The sequence below is a fragment of the Strongylocentrotus purpuratus genome, unplaced genomic scaffold, assembly GCF_000002235.5.
Source record: "Strongylocentrotus purpuratus isolate Spur 01 unplaced genomic scaffold, Spur_5.0 spur5_scaffold_3, whole genome shotgun sequence".
Lineage (NCBI taxonomy): Eukaryota > Metazoa > Echinodermata > Echinoidea > Camarodonta > Strongylocentrotidae > Strongylocentrotus > Strongylocentrotus purpuratus.
The window spans coordinates 25,910,573-25,932,241 of record NW_022145609.1 but is presented as its reverse complement, the minus strand read 5'-3'; the positions used below and the strand labels follow the sequence as shown (position 1 = coordinate 25,932,241).

Sequence of the window (21,669 nt, the reverse complement as noted above, 5' to 3'; positions counted from 1 at the left end):
AAAAAAAAATAGAATTGTACTAAAAGCGAATTGTTTGTAGCTTAAAATTAACAATATTACATTTTTTTTAATAAGACCGTCTAATGAAAGACTATGCTTTATTATGTACACACGTGATACGTGTCGCGCGAAACGTAAACCCAACTTTGTTATCAACTTTATTATCAGCTCAGCTGAACTTTGTGTGTCACATTTTATGCCATTATTTCGAGGTTACAAGATGTCTGCAGACAGAATACAAAGAATGAGAAGGGAGAAAGGATTTGCATGGATCGGATCAGCCAAAAGTAACGGGAAAGCAAAACGACGCTGTAATAAACATTATGAGTGAGTACTGAGTCAGTGTTTACAATATTAATTTGACTGAAAAAAAATGGAGTTTGAGAGAGAATGAGTGTGACTGAGTGTGACTGTGACAATGTGAGTCTCTTTCTTTTCCTTCCTCTTTGTTGACTTTGTGGCATTCATGCACTTTTGGATAGGCTTAGTCTACATGTAGAGTCTACATCTATGTTGTAACGAAGTTGTAGACCTACATAGATCTACGTTGAGTATAGACTATAGACTAGGCTGAGTATAGACCCTAATTCAGTTCCAAACTCTCAATAATCATGATAATCTCAGAGTCAGAGTCTCAATCACTCTCGATTAACTCCGGGAAGCATCTGACGGACGCCGATGCCAAAGGCATCGGGGTCGGAGCTTCCCGGAGTTAACTCTCGATCAGTCTCAATCTTTAATTTTTATGTCTTTTTAATTTATTTAGATGGCCGGATTATGACGTGGTGGGTTGGCGTTGGATTTTTACTTGACAGGTTCACTTTACTAGCTTTTTTGGATACTTGCGTAGAACTGTTTAGACTAGAGTTAGAGTTAGAACAGTGGGAAGACTTCCATAATTTGCGACAGCCACTTAAATTGAATATAAAAAATAATAAATAATGGTCTGTTTTCATCAAACTTTCAGATTATCATAACTTGTACATGTACTAGCATTGAAGTCACTAAAGTAAGCACCATTTTCTCTCATCTGAAAATATTTACCAAGTCCCTTTAAATGGATATTTGTTTTAAGTAATCCATTGAACAATGATGTCATCTCACAAACACATGGGAAGACGTACCATTCCAGACCATACTCAATTGATTATTCTCTTGCTGAATTAATTTTATTTTTACTGAGTGATTTTCTGCAGTTTTTGCTACATGTATGTAGATCTAGGCCTAGAAGTAGTACAACAAATGAATATCATGACTTGATTTTTCCTTCATTAAAACATTAGGGTCTACATGATCTGTGTTTTTAACTTCACAGACTGTGTGTTTTATGTAACTGATTTATTATGATACTGATACTAGCTGTGACAAATGCACTTTCACTAAAGATCTCAATTAATTTTCTTTCACTATTTTGCAGAGGATTCCATCTTCCAGGAATTGGTGTAATCAAAGTGGGGGACCATGTCCTCATAGAAGGGGAATCAGATGAGAGTTTTGTGGCTCTTATTGAAGACCTCTTTGATAATGGTAGGTATTGACTCTTTCTACTCTTAATTCCTGGCTACAGTACATGTACATGTACCTTATTGTTATTTTTTAAAATTTAAGTTGCAAAATGCAGGCCTAATAATTAATTAATTTGAATCGGTTTCCTGATTTTTTTCCCCCCAATTTTTTTTTCTTCCCCCCCCCCGATTTTATCCCTGTTTTCCCTATTTTCCCCTTATTTTCTCTATTTTCCCCTATTTTTCCTTTATTTTTCCTCAATTTTTTTACTCAAGGGGGGCGTGGTTGAGGGGAAAACAAAAAACCTATTTTTTTTTAGTGCTCGCTATCACCCCTGATAATAGGAAGTATAGGAAGTCATAAAATGTATGACTGGTATAAGAACTCTGTTTAGAGTCTTGCCATCTAGCCCTATAAATATTCCATAAGATCTAAGGATATCTGCCCTTGGGAAATTAAGGGTTATACAACTGTATGTATGAATATGAATGGATTAGATGTTCAGATTTGAATAAAATTTTTGTAAACCAGCTCTTTATTCTTACAAGTTACCAAGTTATCAATATGGATTATATTATAGTTTGTTTTCATTTTATATGAGACTATTATTTTATCAAGGTAAACTTAATTCTATGATCATTGTCAAAGTCAATGACATCTGGGGAATGAGATAACAAGAGGTGTAATCAGTAATTCATTTCCCTCCTCTCTCTCCCTTGCCATAGGACAAGAGGATACCGATGACCCTCGTAGGGCCAAGGTCCAGTGGTATATGCGCCCCTCAGAATTGCCCAAGACAATTGCCCGAAGCTGCCCTCAGCGCCCCTCTCCAGGGAGATCTACAAATACAACCAGTCTAAAGGAGCGTCTACAGATGTGGAGATCGATGCAGAGACCATTATTGGAAAATGTGTGGTAGGTTGACATTGTCTCCTCCTATAGAGCTTGGTAGTCTTTAGCAAGGCTACTGGGGGGTGTTTCACAAAGACCCAGATTCGAACTTAACTCTAAGTTGGACCTAAATATTATGGAGAGCCATTTGTAGCCTTAAAATAAAATACTTTCAAAGCAAAAATTCAAGTATTTTAGACTTTTCATAAATTCCACATCAAGAACATGAAATCTCCTTGACAATATAAAATATGAATGATTTAAATCAACATTTTATGCCTTTTAAAATAACTTTTACAAAATATTTTCAATGATGCTAACGGCTTTCCATAATTGTAAATTCTAACTTAGAGATAAGTTCAACTAAGGATCTTTGTGAAACACCTCCCTGATCTTATACCAATAAGTCATAGTGAGAAATCATTGTTATAGGCAACCCTTATGAAAACTGTAACCAAAATAACAAAGAATGATGTTGAATAAGCAGTTTTTGGAGAAATCTGAGTCAATTACCCCCATCCTCTTTTCAAATGTTCATCATCTTCCGTTCTCAACACATGACCCATCCATCTCAATCCACTTCTCTTTATTACTTCCATCACAGGTTCTCCCAGACCTTCCAATGAGCTGATTTGTGTTCTCTTTTTTTTTTAAATTTCGGATAGATAGGACACAAGTGAGCTCATGGAAAGGGTTAGGTCTGGGAGGCGTTTCACAAAACTTTTCATCAGTGACAAATGACAATTTTTGTTATAAGCTACTGAAACCCTTGCTTCTGATTTGTTATCAGCAGATTTGTCACTGATTTTTGTCATTTGTCGTTGAAAAAAGGCTTGTGAAATGCCCCCCTGGAAGAAACTTTGGTGGAAGTGGTAAAAGAGAAGTGAATTGAGACGGTTGGGTCATGTGTTGAGAAGGGAAGATGATGAACCTATGAAAAGAGCATGGGATGATCTGGACGTGGATGGTATAAGAGGGAATGGAAGACCTAAGATTACATAGAAAGATTTAGTAAAGAAAGAAAGTCGTTTGGTTGGTCCAAGCGAAGAGAATGCTCAAGACAAGAAAACATGGAGGGAGTTTCATTGTGGCCCGAAAGTCAGTAACCCCTCGTAAAAGGCCAAATGCTGACTTTAGTAAATGATAATGATGATGTAGAAATTTGTATTAATCTCTTATTGATATTAAACACTCCATTGCCACAGCATACAGGTAGTTGAATTTATTTTTAAACAACGTTTATATCAATCTTCAACGCTAAATTTTCTCATTAGAAACTTTACTATTTTGAATAGTGCTTGGTCGACATGAATATTGTACTACACCATTCCTAATATGAAAACAACTTGCAAGTACAAGGCAAGGCAAGAATTAATTTGTTTAAATACTCTTTCTTGTATATATATATATATATATAGCAGTAAGTAACCCTGTAAGTTGGGGCTTTGATGATTTGATCGGATCGAAAGATCGGAGCGACACCCTCGCACCTGTGATCTGTATCGGCAAAAATAATCAGCAGATTTTTTAAATATTTTTTATAATTGCCGAAAATTTTCAAGTCTTGGGCTATCCGATCATTTTTATTGATCAGCGATCAGAATTTATTATCCAATCTCACCTGATCGGCTCAAGATCGGCCCCTGATCTGATGATCGTTTACAGGCCTAACAGTAAGTGAATTTATCGCATTGATATACTCACAGGTTGAGACAGTAGAAGTTGACAGCGATCCACCAGATGAGAAGGAAAACCAAGGGATACCAGTCTTGTATGCTCGCTATGGCATCAATGTAACCACTGTGACACCTCTTATTGAACCTGAGAGTGAAGAAGAAGAAGAAGAAGAAGAAGAAGAAGAAGAGGAAGAGGAGGACGAAGAAGAAGAGGAGGAGGACTCAGAAGAAGAAGAGGAGGAAGTGAAGAAAGTGGTCAAGAAGAGCTCTCAAAAAGTGAATTTGAAGCCAGTGAATAAAGGTAAGACTATTCTTCCAGTTGAAACATTAAATGGAATCTTAAAATTTTGATTCCAAAATGATTCTGTCTATTGAAGATAAAGGTGAGTTCTGGTCATCCGATTGCATTGTGAAAGAAAAGGTGTGGAATGGATCAGAGAAAGTGGATCATGTAGCATGTAAGTATTGGTGTGTACTGCAAAGTTCTGGGGGGTGTTTCACTAAAGCCCTAAAATCGATCTAAAATCAATTTGATCGATTTTAAGGGCCTAAAATTGATTTCGATTTTAGCAGCAGTTTCACTAAATAAATAAAATCGATTTTGGCCTTAAAATCGATTTTAACTTAGAGTGTGATCCATATCAATTTTAAATCAATTTTATCCTTAGTCTTTGCATTATTGATATGCTATGTTCAGCATTCAATGGTTTTAAAGGCATAAGTGTCGGCTAGCTTCATACATCTGAAAATGAAGAATCCTGTTAAAAATGAATGGCAATTTTTTTTTGGGGGGGGGAACAAATCTTTGTTCATATAGTAAGGCATGATCAATACCAAATTTGGCACTCTGGTGGGGGGGGGGGGGGGGGGAGCACAATGGCCCATTTTTTCTTCAAAAATACATGGGCGGCCCGTTTTCACCTTAACCCAATCTAGCCTGGGAGGGGGGGGGGGGCCTTATCCAGCCGGCGGCACGGGAGGACGCCCAATTCGTGAGACGATACTTAGCAGCGAAACAGCCGGCCGATAATTCGCTCATTGTGGGGTAAGGGGGTTGGGTGAGCACTGTTTTTTTTTTTGGGGGGGGCCCTCGAAAAATGTTAACAATCGCACCCCCCACCCCCCTTGAGCGCCAGGGGAGGGGGCCCATCTCCAAAAAAAGGTAGAGTTAACGTAACACGTTATTTTTCCCAGGGGAGGGGGCCCGGGCTCTCTACATCTGTCACTGCTTAGAAGTGCCCCCAGGCTATGCAGTTTTTAAAAATAACCCATGCTAGATAGGGTTGAAGTGCCCCTTTTACATCTGATTAACAACCCTTTGTTTATTAAAAGTGCACTTTTCCTTTATGTAGTTTGTCCCGTTTCTCTTTGTTTTAAAGTTCCTCATGTTATTTCTAATAACTTCTTATGTTTTCTTCTTAGAAGTGCCCCTTTTCCATTTTGTTATGTGCCCCCTTCTCTATATTTGTTTAACCATATGTGCTTAAAATTATGTGTCCTTACTCCGTTCATATTCTCTCTCTCTCTCTCTCTCTTTCATTAAAATAAAATGACACTCCCATCACAACGCTTAGCTTGCCGCCCCTTTCAAAGTAATTTTGTTTCTTCATATAAACACCCCCCCCCCCTTTCCCACACAAAAATAAATAAAGAACAAAAATGAATAAATAAACACTAACTTATAACAAGATCATTACTGGGATATTTGAATACTCACCAGCAAACAAACACACCATTATTGAATCACATCATTGCTCTTTATCATCATGTAATAATTATCACCATGCGCTAGCGTACAATCTCATCTATTCATCCCCCCCCCCTTTTATCTTCTTAAAAGACAAAAAATACATACAAAATAAAATTAACACAGATTTTAATGTCTAATCAATATGCTTATGCTTTAATGAATGAAATCTACGTTTTGTAAATGATGAGCATAGCAAATACATTCAAGGGATACAATAAGAACATTTTAAAAGACACAAATGAAAGTGCTACTATGAAAGTATCAGCCAGTTGTTAAAACTACTGCAGCTGATATCTGCCACTCTATATTCGAGTTACTTTTAAGGAGATTAAAAGAGTAATACTTGTCACAAATATTTCTGTTACTCATATGTTTGTTAATCTATGGATGATATACATTGTCATCTAGCTAGGTCACGCAGTCGGTGAGAATGTGATTTTCTTGATACAATAGTTTGTCTATATGAAATTAATCATCAATTCTTTTCTATCAGCTTTGAAATAGCTTAGGAATTAATTTGTAAATCTTATTTTACAAGTAGTGTTGGTTGTAAAAGTGACCAGTCCATGATACCAAGATCTGTATCTCATTGTGGTCTCTCTTGCTTAAAGCTGGAAAAGGGAGCTTCTATCTGTGGGCTGGCTGATGTTTCATAGGAAGCATAACGTTGCAGGTAATTCAGGCTCTGCAGTCTAGAATCAGAATTTAAAGTTATGGAAAAAAATGAATCAATTAGTAAATACTAGTGCAATTTTTCAACCCATCTTCAACTTTTGTATTCATGCTTATTTCAAATACTTTAATTGCTAAATAAATAAAGAAGAAGAATACAAAATATTCTTTAAAAAAATTGAGACAAAAGTAGTTTTAGTTATAGAAGATAAATGATTGTTTGCTTTGGAGAAAAAAAATCCTTTCATAACCATTTGTGTACTTTTTATACAACAGAATGGTTAATATGGGTTTTAGACTTCTTACAAGGATTATGAAAAATGTACTGACTAATGTCTTTTCATTTTTAATGACTGCTGTAGAGGTATGACAACAATGGCAGGCACAGAACATGCTGATAAGACCAATCATGGTAATTGATACTGCTTACCTTTTCAATTTGAAGAGATGGACAATAAAGTCCATATGTCATGAACTAGCAGTACATGAAGATGCCATAGCTCTTTATTTTGCAACCTAAGATTTAAAACAGAGATACATAATTGTGATGAAGAGAGCACATCTATTTTCCAGAAAAATATTTGTCATTGTATCTAATGTGTTCAACAGAACATAAGTTCATTTTTATCAGTAATTACAATAGCAATTTACATGAATTTGGTCCCACACATTGTTACCAACCACATTGAAAGTTTTAGACATTTGCAAGATTGACTATGGAGTCTAATCTTGATCTCGGTTACCCTACTCTTGGACCAAACAATGTTGTACACTCAATGAACATTCCCCTGTCGTGAGTAAAAGGGAAAGATATACCTCAGCTGGTAAATAACAAACAGCTTACATCATACATATATGCTCATAACAATTTGTTCAATCACATTTTTATACATTAATTGCTGCCCTATTATTTGTAATATTTATCAGTCTGGCTGACGTAGTAATTTATCTTTGATTTAGACATGCCATGGTTGACTTCTCCTTACATGGATTTATCAGTTTGTGATTGTACGTAGAAAATGTAATGAAAATCAAGATTACACCCTCAACAACAATTTATTAATTTATTTATATGTAGGGTCTAGGTCTAGAAGAACCACACAAAAAAACTTACCTTTCACTTGTTTAAATATTGGTGTGCAATTTTTACTAGTAAAAAGATCACTTCACAGGGCCGCTTAGCACAGTAGGATCTAGTCTAGAGTCTATAGCTGTACACCTAGACATTGAGTTTGAGTACATTCTGCATATCCAAACCCTTTCCTTATTGAGCCAGAGGCCGAGGTAGAAATTAGTAGTAGAATGAGAAGTCCAAGACTGTAGAGAGTAGAGACACGGCAGAAGAGAACTTTTGAGTCTTGAGGTCCACTCCATCTTTGAGTCTGACTCTTAAAAGAAAAATGAAATTAAGAAAAAAAAAAATAATATAGGGAGCCTAAGGCTTAGTGACCCTAATAGTCTACTGAGTAATAGATCTAGACCTAATTTTAATATTAATATGCCTGGACCTAGGCCTACTAGACTAGTCTACAATCCAACTTGTTACTGTAGCGCTAGTAGGTATAGGCCTAGACTAGATCTAGACCCAACTGAGCAACTCCCAGTAGACCTCGGCTCTAGTCTAGACTAGATTATAGGTCCACATCTAGGAGTAGGACTAGTCCAGCAGAAGAGAGCTGCAGACTGCAGTATGCTAGAGCCTTAGATCTAGACCTAGTAATAGTTGGAGAGGCTAGGTCTACATCTTCCCTAGATCTAGTATCAAGTATCATTATCAAGTAGATCTAGATCTAGGCCGAGAACTTAGATCTAGACCTAGACTAAATCTAGAGTCTAGAGGTCTACATCTAGACTAGATCTAAATGTAACTTGGGTCTAACAGCAACACTCTAGACCATCTACTCTCTAGAGTCCAGACTAATCTTCTTCTTCATAAAATATTAACGTCAAAACAATGATCCTGTTGTCTGTTGATTTTTAATTTTATTATCAACAAAAACAAGACAAGGGCCGCTAAAAAAATAGATAGATCTAGGCCTAGATCTAGGCCCTAGAATAGAGGCCCTAGGCCTGTATATTGTATATAACCCCAAGACTATTGCAAGAATAAACTAGATTAATGAGTTTGTACCTGCCCTAACCGTCGGTAGAAAATTCCTATTGAACCTGCATGAATTTATATGAATGGGACTGAAATTATTGAACCAGTGCAATTCGTCCACTTTTTAGCCCAGTTGGGGGTGATATCAATTGATATTAGTCTATCTAAAGTTTTGTTCAGTTAAACACAAATGTAATTCTATAAAAATGACAGGAACACTTTTCTTCTTCCAAAATAAAAGATTTTTTATCAACAGAATTAATATTTTGAAAGAAAAACGGAATTTACTTACTTTTTCAAGGACTCTCTGGCAGTAGTTTAGCAAGCAATTTTGTGATCGATTTACCCCAAATTGACTAGCCTTGATTGCAGACACCTAAAAATCTATTTTAGCTTAAAATCGATTTGATGAAACAGCTCACACGTATCGGTTTTAAGCTAAAACTGATTCGGCCTTAAATTGATTTTTAAAATCGAAATCGATTTTAGTTGATGAAACACCCCCCAGGAGTCATCAAGATCATAATAAATTTGGCCCAGTCTTGGTAAAGTAACAAGCACTGTACACAGAAAGATGTAAATGGGACTCCACAAATGGTGTCGGGGCTACTAACCTTGATTTCCAATCTTTTAATGCTCATTACTCAGTCAGTATACATTTTCTACCAAAATTGTTTGGCAAATGACATTTTTTTGTAATCTTGAACATTCAGTGTAAGTTTCGTTTGATTCTGTGAGAATTCATTTTCTTTTTTTTACCAGAACTCGCCCCTTTCTTTAAGAATGTGAAGGTTTGATGAGCTTGAAGAGAACTTAACACTTTCTTGATTTGTGTCTTTTCAAATACCTGTCTTTATAAGCTGTAATTTTTAAAGGACCATACTTGCTTCCAATGAAAATACCTCTCAATTCTTTCTTTCCCCTTGCATCTTGAATCAGGTCTTACACCTAGGAGAAATCAAACCTTCACTGCGGACGAAGTATGGGATATGTTTTCATCTGATGACGACATGTCGCCATGGAAACAAACAAAGAAGAGCCATTCCAAGAAGCCTGCAGTATCAACAAAGAAGGAATCCTGGAAAGTTGGCAGTGTCAGTCGTTCGGGTGGTAGAATAAATCTCATTGGAATCAAACCTAAAGTTCTTGAGGGCTTGGAGATGGAAGAGAAGATGACTCGTGGAGGACGACTAATAAAACCAACTCCCAAGATGAGCGTTGCCAAGGAAACAAAAGCACAAAGCAAGTCAACATCAAAGAAGCAACTGCCTACCACTCCCATTCAGAAGTCCAAGGTGGTAAAGACACCAAAGACCGTTGGAGGTCGAGTTGGTCGACCATCCAAGGTTGAATCATTGAGGAAGACCCAGAGCTGTCTGAAGGAGAGCGTGAAGCAGAAAAATAATGCATCCACACCCAGGAGGAGGAAGTTGACATATTATGAAGAGGAGGAGGATGAAGATGAGGAGGAGGATGAGGAGGAGAACTTCAAAACACTAAAGAAGAGGAAAATGTCAGCTTCATTAAAATCTACACCACAAGTGAGTAAATAATGGTTTTATTGCTTACCTGTTCCGTCTCCCCCTCTCCCCCTCTCCTCTCCTCTCCCCCTCTCCTCTTCCCCTCTCCTCTCCTCGCCTCCTCTCCTCCTCTCCTCTCCCCCTCTCCTCCTCTCCTCTCCTCCTTTCCTGCTCTCCTCTCCTGCTCTCCTCTCCCCCTCTCCTCTCCCCCTCTCGTCTCCCCCTCTCTTCTTCCCCTCTCCTCTTCATCTCTCCTCTCCCCCTCTCCTCTCCCCCTCTCCTCTTCACCTCTCTTCTCCCCTCTCCTCTCCCCCTCTCCTCTCCCCCTCTCCTCTCCCCCTCTCCTCTCCCCCTCTCCTCTCCCCCTCTCCTCTCCCCCTCTCCTCTCCCCCTCTCCTCTCCCCCTCTCCCCCTCTCCTCCCCCTCTCCTCCCCCTCTCCCCCTCCCCTCCCCCTCTCCTCCCCCTCTTCTCTCCCCTCATCTCCTCCTCTCCTCCTCTCCTCTCCTCTGCCCCTCTCCTCTCCCCTCTCCTCTCCCCCTCTCCTCTCCCCCTCTCCTCCCCCTCTCTCCTCCCCCTCTCGTCTCCTCCTCTCCTCTCCCCCTCTCCTCTCCTCTCCCCCTCTCCCCCTCTCCCCCTCTCCCCCTCTCCTCCCCCTCTCCCCCTCTCCTCCCCCTCTCCTCCCCCTCTCCTCTCCCCTCATCTCCTCCTCTCCTCCTCTCCTCTCCTCTGCCCCTCTCCTCTCCCCTCTCCTCTCCCCCTCTCCTCTCCCCCTCTCCTCTCCTCTCCCCCTCTCCCCCTCTCCTCCCCCTCTCCCCCTCTCCTCCCCCTCTCCCCCTCTCCTCCCCCTCTCCTCTCCCTCTCCTCCCCCTCTCCTCTCCCCCTCTCCTCTCCTCCTCTCCTCTCCCCCTCTCCTCTCCTCTCCCCCCTCTCCTCTCCTCCTCTCCTCCCCCTCTCTCCTCCCCTCCCCCTCTCCTCTCCTCCTCTCCTCCCCCTCTCCTCTCCTCCTCTCCTCTCCCCCTCTCCTCTCCTCCTCTCCTCTCCCCCTCTCCTCTCCCCCTCTCCTCTCCTCTCCCCCCTCTCCTCTCCCCCTCTCCTCCCCTCCCCCCTCTCCTCTCCCCCTCTCCTCTCCCCCTCTCCTCTCCCCCTCTCCTCTCCTCTCCCCCTCTCCTCTCCCCCTCTCCTCTCCTCCTCTCCTCTCCCCCTCTCCTCTCCCCTCTCCTCTCCTCTCCCCCTCTCCTCTGCCCCTCTCCTCTCCCCTCTCCTCTCCTCTCCCCCCTCTCCTCTCCTCCTCTCCTCTCCTCCTCTCCTCTCCCCTCTCCTTTCCCCCTCTCCTCCCCTCTCTCCTCCCCTCCCCCTCTCCTCTCCTCCTCTCCTCTCCCCCTCTCCTCTCCTCCTCTCCTCTCCCCCTCTCCTCTCCCCCTCTCCTCTCCTCTCCCCCTCTCCTCTCCCCCTCTCCTCCCCTCCCCCCTCTCCTCTCCCCCTCTCCTCTCCCCCTCTCCTCTCCCCCTCTCCTCTCCCCCTCTCCTCTCCTCTCCCCCTCTCCTCTCCCCCTCTCCTCTCCTCTCCCCCCTCTCCTCTCCTCCTCTCCTCCTCTCCTCTCCTCCTCTCCTCTCCCCCTCTCCTCTCCCCCTCTCCTCTCCTCCTCTCCTCTCCCCCTCTCCTCCCCTCCCCCCTCTCCTATCCTTCTCTCCTCTCCCCCTCTCCTCTCCTCTCCCCCTCTCCTCTCCCCTCTCCTCTCCTCTCCCCCTCTCCTCTCCCCCCTCTCCTCTCCTCTCCTCCTCTCCTCTCCCCCTCTCCTCTCCCCCTCTCCTCTCCTCTCCCCCCTCTCCTCTCCCCTCTCCTCCCCCCTCTCCTCCTCTCCTCTCCCCCTCTCCTACCCCCTCTCCTCCTCTCTCCCGGGCCCCCTTTGTGACGTATGAGAGGTAATCTTTGTTTTGAATCAATAGAAGAAAAAAATCACAAACACTTTGCTTGGAGTACGTGTTTATCAGCACCTGTTGTCAACCAAATCAGAGTTTTCCTTGTGAGAACCTCTCCTTTCCAAATTTGCACTGTGTGAATGGTGCCCTTGAAGTCAAATCTGCCAACTTTACTGAATATTCCTATCACTGTCGTATTAGACTAGTATCAAAATTCTTTTCATTTTTTACAGATTATCGGCAAGAAGAGAAACTTTTCAAAGAAAGATGCAACCCCTGGTATTCATAGCAGATCAACCCCCTGTAAGACCCCTTCACAGCCTCTGGAGCATGCACGAGTCAGGTAGGAGAAACTCTCATTATCTTTTGGTTGCTAGAGTTATTTGTAATATGAATATTGAAGACGAATGCAATTTTAAAAACCTATTAGCATCCTTTTTATAGATGCACAGATTGTCAAAAAGAAATACATAAGAGCATTAACAATTTTCCGTAGTTATTCTTCAAATGATTACTAATATCATCTTAAAAGGTATGGCTCACGTTTCATTTCATAGCAGCCCATTCTTTTCGCTTTTATTTTATGTTAATGTTTATAAAACCAAACTGGTTATGAATATGCAATACTATGAATAACTATGCACCAGAATCTCTGGTTATAACTATGCGGTTGATTAGCTCAACATGCTAGATACAGAATCTCTCAGGCATTATATGTGGAGGTGTCATAGTCAAGTGGTTTGAGCACTTGACTGTTAATGCAAAGGTCATGGGTTTGATCCCCGACATGGCACTAATGTCTTTTGGCAAGGAATTAATCTACATTTGCCACTCCTTACCCTGGAGAGAAATAGGGAGCAGGTAGGATGAGGAAAGTCTTTGTGATGAATGACCACATGGTTGGTCAGAATTATCCCCAGGAAATGGAGATAATGGACACTGCATGAACACGATTAGAGGGGTGATAATGATATCTGTAAAGAGCTTTAATAGAGTGGTGAAGTGTAACGTCATAAAAAATCTATTTTGAGAATTTCCCAATTTTTTTTTCATTTTCCGAAAGAGCATAAAAAATGATATCCAAATGTCGAAAACCAATTGAATATGTTAACTGTTGGCTGAGATGTGACCATCTGAATAAATATATTTCCCATAGAAACTCAGTGTTATATGCTCTGGCTCCTAACCATCAGGAGCCAGTTCCCATAGGACATCCATTCATTCAGATAGTCATATCTCAGCCAATAGTTAACATATTCAATAGGCTTTCGACATTGGACATTATTTTTGATGCTCTTTCGGAAAATGAAGAAAAAATTGGGAAATTCTAAAAATTTATTTTTATGACGTCACAGCTTCAGTACTCTATAGAGACAGTATTTTGTATCAAGCGCTATATAAATCCAGATTGATTTGATTTCTTGTTACTTCCGTTTGCTGTGAAGGTTGCATGTCTCAGCAGTACCAGACAGTCTCCCATGTAGAGATCAAGAGTTTGCTGACATCTTCTCTTTCGTCAAGTCAAAACTATTAGATGGTACAGGAGGGTAAGTCCATAATAGTCAGGCCTGATAAAATACCTGATTTTTTTTTGATTTTTTCCTGATTTTTTCCTAATTTTTTCTTTTCTTCCCGATTAAAAAAAAAAAAAAAATCCTGATTTTTTTAAATTTTGTTTTTTTACCAGATTTTTTTTTCTTCCTGATTTTATCCTGATTTCCCTATTTCCCCCTTATTTTCTCTATTCTTCCCTATTTTGCCCTATTTTTTTCCCAATTTTTTCCCAATGTTCTTACTCAAAAAGGGGGATTTAGCAATTATAGAGGTGCAGTTAAGGAGGTTGAGAGAAATGAGACAGTCAAGACATTGGAAAGGAGAATAAGAAATGATAAGAGGGTTTTTGTATAATTCTGTATTTAAAAATCATTTGGTCGGTGGAGATGGGGATGAGAATGTTTACAAGTAGTAAAAAACCGATGACAGGAAAAAAAGTATATCAGAAAAGAGACTGATCAGCACTCGAAATAGATAAGAAAGCAGAGAAAACAGGAAATGATGAAAGAATCTTTGAGGGATAAGAAGCAAAGTTATAATAGAGGGACAAGTAAGAATATTAAGATTAAACTATTAAAGATAATGAAATCGAAGTTTGTTAACCAATCTTCATATTCGTTCTCCAGCTGCATGTATATCTCTGGCGTGCCGGGCACAGGCAAGACGGCTACAGTCATGGAGGTGCTTCATTGGCTGAAGCAAGATGCTGAATCGAAAGATATACCCAAGTTCAAATGTGTGGAGGTCAATGGAATGAGACTAACCAACCCTCATCAGGCATATGTTCACATTATTAAGGTATCTTGGAATATGAATATATATATATATATATTTTGTTTATACTATTGAACTTGCAACATTGTTGCAATTGTAATTGGTACATTTAATTACCTGGGAATAAAAGCAAAAAAAAAAAAAAAAAAAAAAAAGCACCATAAATCTATGAGTTAATTGTCGTAGTAAGACCTCAAAAATGGTGTTTTGCAATACATAAATCATCATCATTAGATCACATAAATTGTTAAATCAAAGAAAGATAATTTAGAAATTTTATTTGAAACTGTTTTGGAAAAATATGATTCCTTTTTAGATATCACATATAAATCAGTATTTTGTAATTATTTGTTAACACTGCATCAAGAAGTTGTACTTAAATGCGTTCATCTCATTATATCCTTATTTCATGTTAGATACTACTTGAGAGTAAATCTGATTTCTTCAATATAAATCACTATGAACATGACGGACAAAGAAAGAGGACAAAATATACAGTTCCTCATTCTACCCTCAACAATTGCTGTGGTAGACAAAGGAACATCCCTTCACTGCTGTTATGTAAAAATGTGTAGAACAGGTGTCACATGCATATTCACCTGTTCTACACATTTTTACATAATAGCAGTGAAGGGATGTTCCTTTGTCTACCACAGCAGTTGTTGAGGGTAGAATGAAAAACTGTTTATTTTTTCCTCTTTCTTTGTCCGTCATGTTCATAGTGAATGCAGTTTAATATACATTCATTATTACTATGTTTATTCACCTTCCTAGAGTCTAACTGGGAAGAAAGCAACCCCAGAGCATGCAGCTACTCTACTAGATAAACTTTTCAGTGCAAACAAAGCCACTAAGATGCCAACAGTACTCATTGTAGATGAGGTAAATATTTAACACAGGATTCTTTATTTCTTTTTCTTTGAGATCAATATCGTTCTCAAATGTATTTTTTAATGAAATGGTGTACATTTAATGTGAGGGAAGGAATCCTGTGTAAAAAGTCAAGAGAAAATTTTATTCAAAGAGTATGCATAAAATTAGTAAACAGGTCTATATGGGCACAATTGAAGATACCTTTCAAAGTTTCAAAGTTTTGGATAGGAACCATGAAAATACTTTGTATCTGTATCTCGTCTGCCGGGTGGCAGAAGGCTGTTAGCGGGCGAGCGACTCGAAAACTACTTTTCAAATTTTTCGCATTTAAAGATTTGTTTATATTTAAACTGCCTTCCGTCCCAAAAATTGGTTTAAAACATTAAAGACTAATAGAAATGTTGTAGTACAACAAGGTCACAATTTTTTCTCGGAAAATAAGTCAGTTTTATAAAAGTTTGAGGCCATTTAGTGCTAATGCCCTTCTGCTTAAAGTTTCATTATTGACCTGAAATTTGAGCTAACTCCCTTCTGCCAGCCAGGCGACGATCTGTCAGTGACGTACAATCACCAGCATTTGGTTGTCGCGTACATTGGGTTAGGGTCAAACGCCAAACACGCCTAAATATTGAAGTGTGCTTCGGCTACAAGGTTTTCAATATCTAATGAGTCCAATTTGATTTTAAAAGTTTTCACATCGGGTGAGTTTCTGGTTTGCTCATCTAGATGATTCCATTCGGGGACGGTCTTGGGGTACAGCGAATGCCGGTAGCCTCTCTCTCTTTTGTTTTCTTTATCCTGATATAACAAGGACCTCATTATAACGAGGTTCCACTGTATTTAAATAAGAACTATGCTAACGACTGTACCTTTCTTCAATCTCGTTGCAGCTTGATCTGCTATGGACTCGCAAGCAGGGTGTTTTGTACAGTATCTTTGATTGGCCAACCAGACCTAACGCTCAGCTGATTGTTGTTGCCATAGCAAACACCATGGATCTCCCAGAGCGCATCATGATGAACAGGGTGGTCAGCAGAATGGTATTAAAGCCCCACTGTCCTACTTGTAGCAACTTGCTCCCTCTATATAGAAAACTTCCTCAATTGGTGCTTCTTGGTCTCCCATGACCCTCTTTTTCTTATGTTAGTTGAGAGCTGAGTTGATGAGATAGCCACCTGTCAGTGACCTGGCTGGGTGGTTTAATCCCTTCTGGCCCAGTAGTATTGACGGTCTTTAAGATCTGAATTTTATCATCTTTTATCCTCTTTTGAAATGTGTAAAACACACTTCATACTGCTTTCAATTTTTTATCCAGTGAAAGTATGTGAAGTTTGATTTTGTCATTTTTCTTTAAACCTTATTATCGTTTTGTATAAATCTATTGACCAGAAGGTCACTGCACCATTTTGTCATATTAGTTTTTATGGACTGTTAGTTACACACATCCACAAAACAATACTTTATCTTGTAACTGCCCATTTCATTAATATTAAGAGATGTACTTATAATCTATCAGAATTCTGTCAATGTATTCAAGATTATGGTGAAACAAAAGATTTCTGCTGTGTTTTGGGCAATAGAAACAGATGTTTGTTACTCTGATTATCAGTGCAACATGTGAATTTACAAATCGATTTTCTGTTTTTTGTAGGGACTGACTCGAATGACCTTCCAGCCTTACACTTACAAACAACTTCAAGAGATAGTTGAAAGTCGTCTCAAGGGCATTGATGCTTTCAATTCAGATGCTGTTCAGCTTGCAGCAAGGAAGGTAAGAGAGTCTAGAAAAGAAGTTTAGACAAATCTATTTTTGTAATGAAGGATGCAACAGAGACTGACGTTGTGGAGAATTAAATTGTTGATAATGTCACAAAATTTGTTCTTTTGGGGTAAAATTATAAAGTTCATACAACATTGATGTCTACCGCACTATCCGTACAGTCAATGGTTTAGTCTGTTAACAGCTGAATGACAACAGTTTAGGATGCAAATGACCATAAAAAACGAGTGAACTTCAAACTTTAAGATATAATACTTCTACTACTATAGCTGATACTACTCATTTCATTTATTTAGGGTTCAACAACTCTATTCCTCATCACCATAGCCTGATTCAAATACATCCCTATTATCTTGCTGCTTTTCGTCACTTCCAGTTGAGACCCTAAACATACTGCATGTGCTTGTAGATTCTAAATAAATTAAAGGGATCGTATAACAATGTTAAATCTGAGATACACGGCCCTACGTGTTATCAGTGTCTGTAATATGGTGTAATATTGAAGCCCTAAAAAAATTGCGCTTCAAAATGATCAATAAGTGCCTCAAAAAAGAAAAAACTTGAGTGACCGGTTTTACTATACTCGTTTTCCCTAATAGACTGTAGTGTTATGAAAACCGTTTGGTAAACGTTTTTCAAAATTTGAAATTGCAATCATAAATATCTTGATAATCAGACAGGCGATCGGCTTGTAAAAGTTATGGGGTTCCTGACAAACATAAAGGTATATAATTATCATTGCAGCATGAGCTAAATCCAGAATTTTGTTTCAGAATCTGAGACAAAGTTACCGGATCCCTTTAATACAAAATATATCAGGTATCCAATCATATTTCTAAAATCTGATCGTCCCTTTAATAGGTGGCTGCTATCTCAGGGGACGCAAGACGAGCCCTGGACATCTGTCGTCGTGCTACCGAGATCGCCGAGGTTCATGCCCGTAAGAGCAAGAAGAAGGCAGTAGTCGGCATGGCTCAGGTTGATGCAGCCGTTACCGAGATGTTCTGTTCACCCAAGATTGTGGCTATGAGGTAGGTTGATTTTGATTTGATTTGATTTGATTCGGTTTATTGCAATAAAAGAATATGCAGCTGGGAAGCTGAAATTGTCCAATTTACTCAGTCAATATACAACACAATAAACGATCAAAATATAAATGACTAAAACGTACGACTATAAATCATAATAAACAAAACAAAATAAAAATCAAATATTACATCAAAATCTAAATATATTACAAATATTAAAAACATTAAAAACCTTCTGTGTCATCAAAAAAGGAGAAAGAGATAGAGAAAGATGGAACTAGAAAGAGGAATAGAAGGAAGAAGAAAAAAGAAAGAAAAGTTGATCAGAGAATATATGAAAGATTGGAGGAGAGGGGTAGAGAAGGACAGAGTAGAACAAGAAAAATGGAAAGAGAGGAGAATCGTACAGTCTTGAGGTATGTTCTCATCAAAACCGGAAAAAAAGAAAAGCGAGCCTCTGACCGTCTCCTTGAACTGGGTGTTAGGAGTATGTACATCTTCTCTTCCTAGGATTTTGCTAGTCATTGTTATAAAACAGATGTGTCTATTTTATGTTTCCGATATAAATCTGTTATTACTCATCGCTTTACCTCTCACAGTACAAATAACGCCTCTTCTACAGGTCTTATGTGCAATGTTTATTACATAATGAATCTCCATAGCATTATCGTTATAAAAGCAAATGAAAGCCATCTTTAAGAGCTTAGAGCCTGCACATTGTCCATAAGCAGATTAAATGCTCTTGTGCAAAAGAAAATTGATTTAACTGGGTCAAATATTTGATTATAAAAATATTCAATGTATAAAGCTCTTAAACAAAATTCAATCAGCCATGTTATTTTGATTACAATGACCTTGACCTAAGCCTTCTGTTCCACACCATCTGGGAGATGTGTGATGGCTTCTGCTTCATGACCTCAAGCCAGATCTTCCTATCTTGTGACGTTCTGGTCGCTTCTGTGAGGGATCCCAGACATCTAGTAGCACAATCGGCCTTTACACAATCTAACCATTTCTTGGCTGGTCTGCCCTGGGGTCTATCACCATGAATTGAGCTTTCATTGTATTTTCTTTTTATTTCTAGGCAAGCTTCAGAGCAGGAGCAAATCTTTTTGAGAGCTGTCATCTCAGAGTTCAGACAGTCTGGTTTAGAGGAAGCTACATTCGCTGAGGTAAGAGCATCCAATATCTCTCTTTCTCCCTTCTCTTCTCCCTTTCTCTTTCTCCACTCCCTCTCCCTTCCTTCCCTATTTTCTTGCTCCATATTTTTTCCTTTATTTCTTTTTTCCCTTTCTGATTTTTTCTGAGTTTTTTCGTTGAATTATTGTTAATTAATGAATTGTAAATATGATGTTTTTTTAAATATTTTGAAACCAAATATCTGTAAATCATGCATGTTGACTCATATCTCATTGTGTGCTTTATCAGGGTCGTTCATGGTGAATAATAATGACTTGAATACACAGGGCCTGATAATTACCCAATTTAAATCGGTTTCCAGATTTTTGTTTTCCCCTATTTTTTTTTCTTCCCGATTCTACCCCTATTTTCCCCTTAAATTTCTCCCAGGAAGCATTACATTTATAAAAAATTTATTTTCTTTATCTTTCATTTTTAGGTTCTACAACAACACATATCACTGTGCAGGATAGAAGGTGAGTGAATATAATTATTTGAGAATTAAACAAGTTTTTTTTTCTCACTGAGAGTGCTTATTTTATGAGTTGTAGGTCCATGTATTTGTATCAAAATTAATCTTGAGCTCTGGTATGGGAATCGTCTGTCGAGAGAACATGGCTTATAATTCTTTCTGGATTGCTTTTCCTGCAGTAGATTGGCTCAGTCGGTAAAGCGTCTGCCTGTCGAACCAAAGATCCCGGGTTCGACTCCCACCCAGGCGGATGACTGAAGCCTGCGTTGTGTGTTAACGTGCCCCTTCTCTTGTTCATAGACGCAGGTTATGTCAGGTGGAAAAGACTCCGTCCCTCAGATAGGACGTTAAATGGAGGCCCCTTGTACAGGAGAGTCACCACCCTTGGCTTGCACGTTAAGAACCTATTGCACTATTTGTATAAGAGTAGGGGAAACCCCGGTGTAATGGTCCACCTGCTCACCCCAATCTCAGACATATAAGTCTTTACAGAGCTCTGTACAAGATACAGAGAGTTGTACATTTTTTAAAGAAAAATGATCATATGATACTTCCTTCATTCTGTTTTCCTTGTATTTGTATTCTTTACTTCAGGCCAGTTGCCCCCTACGGTATCAGATGTGTGGGGTGTGTGCAAGAGACTGGCATCAACCCGACTGCTACTCCTAGAGGCGAGCACCAATGAACTGGGACAGAGAGTGCGTCTCAACGTCAGTCAGGACGACGTACGCTATGCCTTGGACTCCCGTACCAAATGAGGATTCAGCATCTGGGACCCGTTTCACAAAGCCTTCTCTCAATGACAAATGGCAAAAATCAGTGACAAACCTGCTGATAACCAATCAGAAGCAAGGATTTCGGTAGCTTATAACACAAACTGTCATTTGTCACTTATCTCCAGTTTTGTGAAACACCCCCCTTGTGTTAATGTGAGGTTAAGATTCTGTACTTTCAAAGCCGGCCGTTGTGGGACGTGAAACGAAACTGTCCAGATTTGAAGCTCTTGTTGAGACATGTGACATTTCACAGATATTTGAACTAGAAGCGAGAAGATGTACAATATGCCATTGACCTCCGTTATCGGTAATGACGCTTCATTATGTGTAAACGTGAGGGATACTGCAGGTTATCTTGAACGGCATTGTTGGACATGGAATTGGACCGTCTGGATATGGAGTCCCTTGTGGATAACGGTCATCAACACCAGTAATAGGGACTTTTAGATTTGCACGACAGGAACGTGGACTACCCTTTTAAGGCAGTGTGACGTCACTGCCAGTGCCTTAAAAGGACGTCACATTGCCTTAAAAGGATGTCACATGTCGCAGTCCACGTTCTCGTCATGCAAATCTAAATGTCCCTAATGATTAAAATCTGTGTCTTTGTTTTTGTGTATTCTCTAGCTATTTAAAAATACAAGACTTTCCAGGCCGCACCCAGTGATTACACTTTGGGAACGGTACAAACGTGTCGAGATGCTCCAGAACTTTCTCAGACAGTCATTGTTAGACATGAAGTAATGCTGTCTGGATTTGAAGTCTACTGGTACTACTATTAACTATCATCAACATCAAAAATGATCCAGACTACGACTTGGTTTTCTTTGAATTCTTTGTATTCTCTAGCTATTCTTAAAACAAAACCTCTCGAATGTCAAGCCCACAATGGCTTCAAATATTTTCAGCTGGGCTGAATTTTAGTGTCCTACATGTATTTCCAAAATATATTTGAATATCCTAAAATCAGTTTTGACTTAACTTTGTCCAGTTTTGATAATGCAAGTCAAAGGCACCTGTGGAAATAAATTAAATTGCTTGTAGACTGCAGATATTATTTTCAACTAGAATGGTATGGATGTATTGTATACTGGTACTAAATGACCATAATGTGTATACATGTAGCTTCACGTGAAATAAAGTCATAGCGGTGCTTCGCATACCTAATAGTTGCAACACTAAAGACGGGCTTTCATC

The 21,669-nt window shown here is 39.3% G+C and overlaps 1 protein-coding gene and 1 long non-coding RNA gene across 3 annotated transcripts; one reads left to right on the top strand and one right to left on the bottom strand.

Moving 5' to 3' along the window:
* The first annotated feature begins 161 nt into the window (after positions 1-161).
* Positions 162-20,542, top strand: LOC594443 (origin recognition complex subunit 1). Its single transcript, XM_030996152.1, is given in 16 exon segments — positions 162-327; positions 1,418-1,527; positions 2,232-2,314; positions 2,317-2,421; positions 4,104-4,374; positions 9,536-10,137; positions 12,270-12,379; positions 13,482-13,583; positions 14,217-14,388; positions 15,139-15,246; positions 16,128-16,277; positions 16,889-17,008; positions 17,879-18,048; positions 19,130-19,217; positions 19,664-19,700; positions 20,291-20,542. Coding segments are annotated over 16 exon segments (2,499 nt in total). The 5' UTR covers positions 162-220; the 3' UTR covers positions 20,455-20,542.
* On the bottom strand, positions 5,948-9,050 carry LOC115928628. 2 transcript variants are annotated; one of them, XR_004066126.1, is made up of 4 exons: positions 8,889-9,050; positions 7,610-7,883; positions 6,926-7,011; positions 5,948-6,515 (listed from the first exon to the last, which is right to left on the bottom strand). It is a non-coding gene; the product is annotated as an uncharacterized LOC115928628 (long non-coding RNA). The 2 variants fall into 2 exon arrangements; XR_004066125.1 differs by lacking the exon at positions 8,889-9,050 and having other exon boundaries at positions 7,610-8,055.
* Positions 20,543-21,669: the final 1,127 nt, after the last annotated feature.